The following is an 11,289-nucleotide window of genomic DNA, read 5'->3' as shown; positions in this document are numbered from 1 at the left end:
GCCTCAGCCCCTGGAGGAGCTGTCAGGGTGAAGGGGAGGGTCCTGTCAGTGTCAGATCCAATGTTCTCCTTGTTTTCCTGCCATTTCTGACCATAAAGAACTGGGTGCAGCAAGGGAGAGGCTTTGGTGGCAGCACAGCAGGAAAGCTCCCCGTGCCTGGGACACACACACAGGGCTTGAACAAAACCATGTCCTTTGCAGAGCTGGGCCTCAACAGCTGCCACCACCCCGGACTCTTGTCACTAGTTACAGACATCTGATGCTCCTGCCAAAAAATGAAACCCACTGCTGTGTTTGTTTTCCAGCTGCAAATGCAGAGGTTGCTTCCTGCTGAGCTAAAACAGCCCCGGGCTCAGAATTATCTCAAGCAGAAATTTAAGCACCATGGCAGGTGCACATTGAAAGAGAAGTCACTCAGATTGGTATCCCCTCAGAGGGGATGCTGTGGAGATGGAGTTTTGTTCCTCATGCAAGAGTTCAAAGTCTTAATGACAATAATAAAAGATTATTCCAGAACATCTGTTGGCCACTACACCAGTGCCTCTGCCCGGTTGTGTTGCCAATACTTTTTAGTTTACTTAAATATACTAAAATCATAAAATTCACAGACAACAACTTGCTGCTGCCCACAAACACCCACACCAGCAGGTGCTGAGGGTTATACCTTTGAAACCCACCAGAAAGAACTTTCCCTGCCATAACTTTTCACTGATCCTTTCCTCTTCCTACACACAGACACAAAGGATGAGGTGCTGTGCTCTCTGCTGGCACCCAGGAATGCTGCCAGCAATTCACTGGGGATTGTTGGCACCAGCAGCCTCTGATCCCCAGGTTAATGCAGAAAGAGTTTTCCTTCTGCTGCTCCAGCTCAGGACACTCTTTAATTCCTGTGTGTGCATTAGATCTGCTCCCAGCACTTTCCAGGAGTGAATCTCCCCTCGGCTCTCAATAATTAGCACAAAAAGAAACTCAACCAGACTTGACCACAACCAAGTTCTGAAGCAAACCCCACCTTTCCAGCATTAGATGCAAAATAAAGCTTTTAATCACGGTTATTAATGCATTTTCAAGCATTTCCTTTTTGCCAAATCAGAACAGATTTCAAGTGAGGTGTGAGCTCGTGTTTAATGACAACTTGAGCTCCTACTTTTATAAGAAACCTGGAATCTCTCAATGCCCTGCTTTCCTTTCCTGTAGCTATTTACAGCTGATGCTGAAATCCATATCTGAGATGGCTCCTACTGCCTGGGAGCTGCCAGTCCTTCAGGACTGAAAATAAAAGGGAAAAATTTAAAAAACTCAGCCCCTTTGACTGGGGTGGTTTGGCTGCTCCCAACCCTCTCCATTCGCTGATCTCTGCTGCCCTCTCCTGCAGCAGCTGGAAACTCTCAGGATTTCAGTGAAATAACTCGATATTAAAGCTGCTGTAGGGGGGTATTAAAGCTCTGAGGGGATGGAGCAGGAGTTTTAGGAGTAGGGAAAATTTAAGCTGAAGAGGGAAAGCGCTCGTGGCAGCGTATTGAGCACAGCAAGGGGCAAAATAATGATAATTAACAATGATGCTAAAATTATAATAATGCTAATAGTGATAACAGTAATTATAATAATAATAGGAACCGTGGTAATAAATTAAATAATAATATTAGAAAATACATACAAGATTAATAAATCCAGCTTTTGACTTAATACCACCATGCCCACTAATCCAGATTGTCCCCAGGTGCCACATCCATTTGTTTTCTGAGCACTTTCTGGGATGGTGACTCCACCACTTCACTGAGGAGCCTGTTCCAGTGCTTAACCACTCTTTCAGTGAGGAAATCTTTCCTAATATCCAATCTAAACCTCCCCAGTCTCAGCCTGAGGCCGTTCCCTCTCCTCCTGTCCCTGTTCCCTGGCAGCAGATCCCAAATCCCCCCGGCTGTCCCCTCCTGCCAGGGACTTGTGCAGAGCCAGAAATTCCCCCTGAGCCTCCTTTGCTCCAGGCTGAGCCCCTTCCCATCTCCTTCATCCACTCTTGCTGGGACTTATGTCCCTGAATTAATTTAAGATGTTATCTCAAAGCACTGGAGTTTCACAGAAACACAAACATTTTGAAAGTTCATCAAACATGAAAATGTGGAGGAATGGGAAAAAGAAAAATGTGCTTTGCAAATAATCTCGTGGCTGAGGAATTTGCCTGCAAAGCAGTCAGAAAGGATAAACAGATGATTTCAGTTCAATTAGAAGAAAGTGCCTTGGCTTTTTGATGAGATGGTTGTGGCACAAAATAAGAATAAACTTGCTCCACACTGGTTTGGTCCTACTGGGAGAAAAGCAGCTACCAGAAAACATCACATCCAGGTGATGTCTGGTAAATTCCCTGCTCTCTTTCCATACTAGCCAGGCTGATTTTCCTTGCATTAATCTGCCTTTTAATCAAAGCCAGGCTGAACTCTGCAGTGGAAAAAGAGAGCAGATGCTGAGGTAAACCACAGAGTAGAACTGGAAGAAACAGTCAGAAAGAAAAGGCTCCTTGGCTTGATAAGGATTTAAGAACTATTTTTCTAAAGGGAAGGGAGAAAGAAAACGCTCCATTTTTTTTTCCAGCTTGGAAAAATGGCTATGCCTGCCTTTTTTTCCCAAATGTAGGAAGCATGGGCTGGTTTGCACAGTATTTTGCATGTGCCAGCTCCTATTTAGTTGTGCAACATAGAAAAAGCCAAAAATCAATGCTGACAATTTGAAAATCAATCTTCAGACCGTGGAAATGAAATTTTTGTGCTGTCAGCAATTAAGAAACAAGCCAACAAGTACCCCAAATCAATCAGCTGCTCTAGGGAGGGATTGTGTGCAAACAAGCAGAGACTGGGATCCAGTTTGACCATTACTGTAGGTACCAGTTAAAATTCCAGATGCAAGAAATTATTGAAACAGAGCACAATAGGAAATAAAAGTCACAGATATTTGAGGGGAGGGAGGGTTTGTGTTGGTTTCTTTGGTTGGTTGTTTTTTGTGTGTTTTGAGGTTTTTTTGGGGTTGTTTTTTGGGTTTTTGTTGTTTTTTGTTTGTGTGGGGGTTTGTGTTTGCTGGAATTTTTGTTGTTTTGGGCTTTGTTGTTGAGATCCCCAGCTGCCTTTCAAAGATTAAGGCCATTGCTTTAATAAATGTCCTCGTGTCCCCAGGGCAATTTTCTTCTGCAAAAAGAAAAGTGGTTGGTCACTAAACCACTGAGGAAGAAGTTCATTTAGGAATCAGGAAGATAAGACCAAAAGCTAGTCTTGAAAATATGGCATTTGCAGCAGCAATCTTGCTGGTTTTCCTGAGGACAAGCAAATACTGGAGCTGAAGCAACACAAAAAAATACACAGTAAATCCAGACAAGAGATACAGAGCTCTGGAGAAGCTCAAAACTTTCTGAAATATCAGGACATCACATAAAACACCAGATGAACTTTCCTCTTATATAAAGCATTACTAGAGACAGAAACCAAAAAGGTAAAAAGAGATGAGTGTATAAAAGTTCACAAACAATACTGGAAAAAAGTATTTCCAAAGGCTCACCAAATTACACCATTATTCACGAGCCTGTGGTTGGATTCCAAAAGCAGGAATAAAAAAAAAAAGGTTTACTCAGCAGGGCCATAAATATGAAACCAGTTTGAAAAAATGACCACACACAAAAAAAAAAAAGCAGAAAGATGACCTTTCTTTGCAACTGAAATTTGTTGCCTGTAGCTTTTTATTAGTTACAGCGAGTGAAATAAAAGCCAGACAAGTCTAATATAACTCTATTATCTCCTGCTACACCAGGGTGAAAAGCAATAACACTGCTTTTTTTAAAAACCACCTGTTGGCATCTGTTTTGCCCCATGTATAACAGTAACATTCAATAAAACTCTGGAAAGCAGCCACTGAAACAGAGTTTGCCAGGGGAACCTCCCCAACCTGCAGCCACCCTTTGCTAAATGAAGCAGCTGTGACAATGACATGGAAAACAAAAATTATCTTCAACCTGGGGATCTGATTTGCAGAAAGAAAACCTTTAAGTTGGGCCAAGAAAGTCACATTGGAGGAATATTGAACAGCCTTGCCTTCACCTCCTGCTGGATTTGGTCTGACAGGAACTTTGGCTTTCCCTGCAGCATCTGCTGATGTTCCCTCCCCACCATCCACAAATCCTCCTGCATTGGCAGGGAAGGACAGAACAGCAAAGTGGAGGGGGAAGTTTAAAGCTTTGAAAGGGGACCAACAGCTTCAATGAATAGCACAGAAACAAACTTAGTATCACCTAATTGTAACTGCTTCTCTATGATTTTCAAGACTGAAATAAACTTATCGCTTACCTTCTGTGACTGCATTTTAAATGTGCTGCTTCCCTCCTTTGGGGATCCACACTTTTCTTCCAAATTGTTACATCCAAGCCAGAAAGCCATTTTAAATCTCAAAACAAAAAGAAACAAAAACAAAAAAAAACCACAACACACTAATAGCAAGTTAAATACAAAGAAATTCTAGAATTTATATAAAAAAAAACTTTAACTAAAATCTAGATGTACTATTTCAGCTACATTTGCATGTTTCCTGGTTTTGTTCTGCCAGAGCAGATGGATTCAGATGGATGAGGTGCCAGCTGTAATCCCTCAAAGAGTGCCTATGACTTCCACCTGGATGTTAAATTTTACCCTTTCCACTATTTCCCCTTTCAGTTGGTCATCCCACACCCAATCATTACAACTTAATTTGTTCAGATGGGCTGAGAACAAGAGAGAACAGGGCAGAGTTCTCTGTTACAGGAGCTTGGGAGCCTTCTGATCATCAATTCTATAGAAAAAGCTGTGTTTATGCAACTCCAGCCTGTTTGTTACTGATAAAATTTGGAGGAAATCACTTAAATTGTCAGTTAAGTTGTGAGGATGCACTTTGGTAGGAGGGCTTAATTCATTACACATAATAAATATTAACAGAATAATTAAATACTAATCACACAATACTCATCAGAAACCAGGCATGTTTCAAGAGGTGGATTTTGTCTTTTGGTTAAAGGAGCAAAATATGAGAGGGAGGAAAGGAGATGGACAGCAAAATTTGACTGCATTTTCTGCCAAGCTCTGCCCATCCTTAGGGAAGGCACGATTCAGATCTGTAAAGAGTTTGTACTGTCCTTCCACAGAAAAGAAACTTCGAGTCAAAATCCACCAGACTGCTTCTAAAAAATTAATTTCAGGGTTTTAAGGTGTTTCTTTTCCCCTGGAATCAATTGGAGTGGACAAAATGCACCTTGCCTGTGAGGTAATCTACACAAAGCAATGACAACACACCACTAACTCGGCCAAGGGGGTGTGGAGCTGGAAAAGAATTTGAATCAGCTTGGGAAATGAACAGCTATTGACTTTGCAATTCAATCTTTCAGTAGTCCAGCCTTTGGAGAGGGGAGAACACAGCTCTGCTGAACCCCTCTGTGAATACCCTGCATTAAAGCTGGCACTTTTAAGCAAAATGCTTTTGCCTTGAGTATCTGCAAACACCTCAGCAACACCCACCTCCTGCTTTTGTTTTGCCATTCTCCCATTCCTACATCCTCCTTTAATATTCCTATTAAACACTTTTTCCTCATCCTCATTTTTCCTCATTTTTTATCTTTCCCCTTCCTAATCTTCAGTGTTTAGGTAGAAACTGAAGAATTTGCTATCAGAATTCCCAACTCAAAAATATCAGTGGCTCAGTATCGGTCTCATTAAATAATTTTTTGCCACTGCTTGGATCTACAAGTTTTTTTACCCTGAACTCATTAATGAATGGTTCAGATAAATATCAAGGTTGTGATTAATTATTCTGAGAAAGAAATAATTATAAAAAACTCCCAAGCCCTACTCTTTTGTAAGCTATTATTATTCTCCTTCTCCCCAACAATTTAATTTTTAGTTGAACTTTTAGAATACAATTTTGGGCAGGAAGTGATCATCCAAACCAAATCCATTCCCCATTGAAGAATCTGTGATTATCCTCATTTTCTGTTTCCAGACTCAGCTGCACCAAAAATGAACTCTCAGATTATTTGCTCAGACACCCAACATCAACACTCCAGGCCAGGTTTTTTGATGTTTAATAAATGCCTCTCTCTGGCTGTGGTGTCTCTAAGCTGGCAGACTGCATTTTAATGAAAGCAAATGATAAACAATTTGCAGTACAGTGCTAATCATTTTTACACTGCAATCAAGTATTTTGTGTTGTCATTTTCCCTAATTATTCCCCTGAATCAATTCTATGTATATGTGTGTATATGAACACATGCACACACCATTAAACTGAATTTTTGGAGAAGTACTTCAGAAAGTGACCCAAGTTAGACAATTTTAGACACTGTTGGTCCATATGTTTAATTTACAGGCTGCCTTTATTGTGAAGCACATTGTGATCAAATTAAAACTCTAATTAGGGCCTTTACTGAAGCTAAGCTGAAAGACCATTTTCTAGACTTTCCACTGACAATCCATTATCTTAAAACTGAAATAATTTGGACTTTTTTAAAGAATCACATCAGGAACTGAAAAGAAAATAAGGCCATTTTAAAAATCCAGCTCTGCCAAAAGAGTCCCATGACAATATTCAGTGTAAGCCTCCCTCAGGTTGTACAGCCACCAGTGGAATGTGGGCACAGAGATTTGGAGAGAAAGTGTCTGTGGGACTGACTGAGCTCCAGAAATGTACAAATTCCAGATGCTTCACTGAACTGAAGACAATTTATGCATCCCTGCACTCCATCTTACACTTTTGTTTATTGCTGTTGATCATGGAAGGCCAAAATTATTCATATCAAACAATGAGAGGAGTAACCAGCACTAGTTGTGCTGCAAGATTTGCTTCAACCAGAAGTTTCTCATCTAAACCTAAATGCCCAAAAAATTCCATATTTCCAAAGGTCCTGGCCTTATGCAAAAGAATCCTTAAATTGTTACTGAATACTCTGCTCTGCTAATTAAACATCCCAGTTAATTAATACAGGGCTGGTGTTCAAAGACAAATGCACAAAGAATCTCTGTATATTGAGGTGCAAACACAATTTTACCATTTCCTCGTTGCCAAGCAAGGTCAAACACAGGTTCCAGAGTTATGGCTTCACTGCTGACAGAGGCTTCAAAAGGCAAAACTGAGAAAATACAGATTATAAATTGTAGTATTCACAATGCTTTGAGGAGGGAATTCTCAAAGGGGTTTAAAGGAGTTTAAATCATATTTATTTAAAAAACTCATTCAGTTCACTTTCTAGGCTGTGAGAACAGAAAGGGAGAGGATTTTTTTTCATCACTTATTTCTGTGCTTTTCAAAACTCAGGATGTGCTGACCGTGTCCTGCTCTAATTTAACCCATACAAATTTTATGTTTGCTGCTAAAGCCTGGGAATTAATACTGCTCAAACACAATGTTTCATTAGAACTAATATGGAAAATGTGACTCAGATGTACAAAGGATAATCACTTCCTCTATTAAACCCAGCCCTGAGCATTGTTCCTGTCCAGAAGGCAAAATGACAACAGTTGCACAAGCAGCACTCAATTCCAGAGCAACAGATGATGGTTTTGTATTAAATCAAGACACACAGAGATTTTAAAAATATGTTTATTATTGTAATGAGACTGCAGTATTATCTAAATAAACTTTTCAATCACTGTTACACTCTATTTTCCTCATGAAGGTTCCAGTTGGGAATGCCACAAAGTACCCTGAAACCTGCACACTTAAAAGTTTATAGAAACATTCAGTATTAAAAGGCCTTTGCAATATGTTGTTTTTTTTAAAAAACAAACATCAGAGTTACAAATCCAAGTGTATTCTGAAGGAAATTTATTTCAGAGACCCACTGACAAACAGCTCCATGACCTGTCAAAGAAAAGTTTGGGTGTGTTCACAACTCTGTGGGAGCCTTGTCCACAAGGGCTGCTACAAAAGCAAGAGCAGGGACTGAGCAGGGACTGAGTAGAGCTGTAGTAGTCAGTGTGAGGCAGAATTTAGGCCACTGCTAATTACAGCTCATTTGGATTCATTCTGTTGCTCACGTAATACTTAAGGCAAATTTCCTTGTATACTCATTTTCTCAAGATAAAGCAACACCATAAGCATGGTTCACAATACACTGAACAAAGGGTATTTTGTGGTTATTTATGTAAGATGTGGCAAGAACAAAAACAACACCTTGCAGTTATATCTCCTACTTTTCTCCTTAGAATGATGCAACTCTCTTTTTCAGTTTGTACTCAGAATGACTTGAACAGTGTACTCTTTCCCATTTTATTACAAATGTTATTTAAGATTTGAACCAAAAGTTTTCTGGAGCTGGAGATGTCCCAAAGCTGATGGGAGTTCTCTATACATATTCACAAATCCTTGAACAAAAGGAGAATCCAATGCACTGTTACTGCAAGTAGACAACACAAAAATTACATTCAAATGAGAGACATTTTATAGGATTCTTTTCACGACAACAAACTCAACTTCAGCAGCTCCAACAAGCAGGGAAAAAGAAGAATTTAGGATTTTAGCCTAAATGCCACAGTCTTCAGTTTGCAAGGGCAATGTAGCATCAGCACTCACTCCTCAGCTGTAAAATTTCTGAAAAAGACATATCTGACATCAGAAACAATAACACAAACAAGTACTGAAATACTGGCAAAAAATATGAAAAGAGGTTTTTGGTGGCATCCTCGTGTCTGTGGACCAAAAGATACATTAGCAGGAGAAGTATCTCATGAAAAGCCATTGTTTTGACTTTGCACAATGCTTTTTTCACCTTTTGTTAATCAGACATTCAATAACAAAACAATGACAGGGGACAGCACCAGCAGTGTCCTGACCTTGCTGCTCTGGAGGTAAAACCTTCTCCCATCCTCTGACAGGCAGAATTCAGTCCCCAGGGTGTGCAGGGAGTGCACAATTGAAAATAAAATGGATTGTAACAATTCCTTAACTGAAAAAAGTGATGTTTCATGGATTTCTGGAATGTTAGGAGAGCAACATTTGTAAGTTAACCTGTTAAAGATTCCATCCCAGGCAGTTATGGAAATGACAATACAGTGAATTGATTTAAAATAACAGTAACTTTAAACAAGAAATTGGACTGAAAAAAACATGATTTTCCAGGAAATAACTGTGTGCTTTGTGATCTCTGTATTTTTAAATATATTTATATTTTTACAGTACAGACTCAGTAATTTTTACATATAAATACAACAGTATTGAAGTTCTACTAAGATTTGATTTTTAGAAGTAAATGGGCCAGACTTTTACACGTGTATGGAACCCTTTCAGCACATTTTTCAATTTTATCCCTACTACATTTGAAAAAGTGGAAATACTATTGTATAATTTTATCATAAGCTTTTCTCCCCTCTTGTGAAAGCGAAGACAAATTTAACAAAAAAGCAACACCACAGTTCTTAATCCTGACTTTAGACACATCTAACAGCATTTGCTCAAACAACACAGATCAGTTATTACAGTGATTCAAGAGAAAAATGTATTTTCACCCAGTGGAATCCCAGTCTGCCAGACAACCTCCCAACACGGAATCCTCACTCCTGTGTCACCTCCTCCTTTGGCTGTTTGAGTTCAGTCAGAAGCTCCTTCCCACTTTCTCCTGCTTTTGAGGCAAAGAGAGCAGCTCCCTCTTTAAAGCCCAGGAGCTTCAAGCTTCTGGCATAATCTGCATACACAGCATGGATCAATTTATGTAACTGAAGCATTAAGGAAAACACAAATTAATAGCAAAACAAAAACAACCTCAGAATCCCTTTTTTCCCCCCCCCTTCTTACTTCTTACCTCTCCCAAGGTGAAAATGCTGAATGTTGCTACATATTGTGCTAATCCATTATTTTTCAGCACAAATAATAAAAAAAATGTTGCTTCAAATCCTTCTTTTGAACTCATATTAGTATTTATAAAGCAGCATGCAGAGTGATGTAAACTAAACCAGACACACTTCAGATATCCTTAAGTGCCTACTGACACAATGGGATAAATTGCAACAGAAATTTTAATGTCACAAAGATTTTTTTCATTACTTAGACCTGAAGTTACTTACATGACTTATTAGTGTATTTTTTATTTACAGGCTGATGACTCCATAGAACAGGATCAGGTATTATTTACATATACATTATTATTTATAGTATACAATACAAAAGTTTGTGTAACTGCTTAGCTTTCCAGAACACATGTGAAGATTTAGTGAGCAAAGACAGGGTTTCAGAAAAAGGATATTTGTATCATCATTAACTTCAAATGCCCCGTACTTCAGACAAGCTTCTACAAATAAAGCTGCTCTATCAAAGTACCTCATACTGTTAAAGGGGAAAAAAAAAAAAAAAGAGAATCATTTGTTAAGATACAAACCAGAAAAGTATTCCAGGACATCACACCAAAACACTTGCAGAGAGGCTTTCTAAAACTTTTTTATATCACCCCTTCCTCTTTGCACTCAAGAACTGACACCTCCTATAAATTTTTCTGAAAGATCAGGGCTGAAGTTGCTCAGAACAAATCATAGATATTATAAATCATTGCTGCTTGGTCCATGGGTGCTAGCAGTCTTAAAGCCTGTGCTAAAATGAAATGCCAGTTGTAGCCCACAAGTTAAAATTAATTAAAGAAAAACCTGGTAAAATAGAAACAGATGTCAGAAGTGTGGACAAGAGAAAACACAGCTGCTGTTTCACCTTTACCTGTGCAACATCTCTGCAACTTTTGTGAAGCAGCCAAGAGACAAGAGGACAAGAATGGCCTTGGATTTCTGGTTGACCTGTGGGGAGCAGAGGTGATCCACCCAACGCCGCAGCACGTCCGCGCACTCCTCCGAGCTCAGCCGCACCTGCGGGACACAGCAGAGCCTGAGCGAGTTCCCAGCTCCCACACACACAGCTCTCTGCTGCTGCTGCTGCTGCTGCATTCTCCTCAGGGAACACTCTGGGCAGAAGCAAAAGCATCTGCAAACATCATTTTTTAATAAAAAGTATGCATATTCCTTGAATTAATGTGGCATTAAGGAAAATCAGAGATATCTGGGTATAAAAATACTTCACTTGGGTCACTTCATTTTTACATGTGATTAACATCATTTTTACCCCAAGTTTTTCTTAAGTTTTTTCAAATCAAGACGTTACTCTTCATCCTTTACTGAAGACTTAAGGACAAAAAAAAAAATCTTTATTTTTCTGAAAAGCAGCATTCACTTATTTAGAAAATCTAAGTACTTTTTCCATTCCTTCTTCAGGAAACATAACAGAAACTTTAAGAGACACTGAAAAATCCTTACT

At 39.3% G+C, this 11,289-nt stretch overlaps 1 protein-coding gene across 5 annotated transcripts in view; it reads right to left on the bottom strand.

The window, feature by feature from the left end:
• Positions 1–7,581: 7,581 nt before the first annotated feature.
• WDR11 (WD repeat domain 11) overlaps positions 7,582–11,289 on the bottom strand; it is a 34,787-nt gene continuing 31,079 nt past the window's right edge. For all 5 annotated transcript variants that reach the window (XM_015633692.2, XM_015633693.2, XM_015633694.2 and 2 more), the window contains exons 27-29: positions 10,699–10,844; positions 10,238–10,317; positions 7,582–9,706 (exon numbers count right to left, since the gene is read on the bottom strand). In XM_015633692.2, the coding sequence (XP_015489178.1) occupies positions 9,549–9,706; positions 10,238–10,317; positions 10,699–10,844 (384 nt within the window). In that variant the 3' untranslated portion in view covers positions 7,582–9,548. The remainder of the gene's footprint in view (positions 9,707–10,237; positions 10,318–10,698; positions 10,845–11,289) is intronic.

Source organism: Parus major, chromosome 6, assembly GCF_001522545.3.
Source record: "Parus major isolate Abel chromosome 6, Parus_major1.1, whole genome shotgun sequence".
Classification (NCBI taxonomy): domain Eukaryota; kingdom Metazoa; phylum Chordata; class Aves; order Passeriformes; family Paridae; genus Parus; species Parus major.
This window is presented reverse-complemented; position numbering and strand designations above follow the sequence as displayed.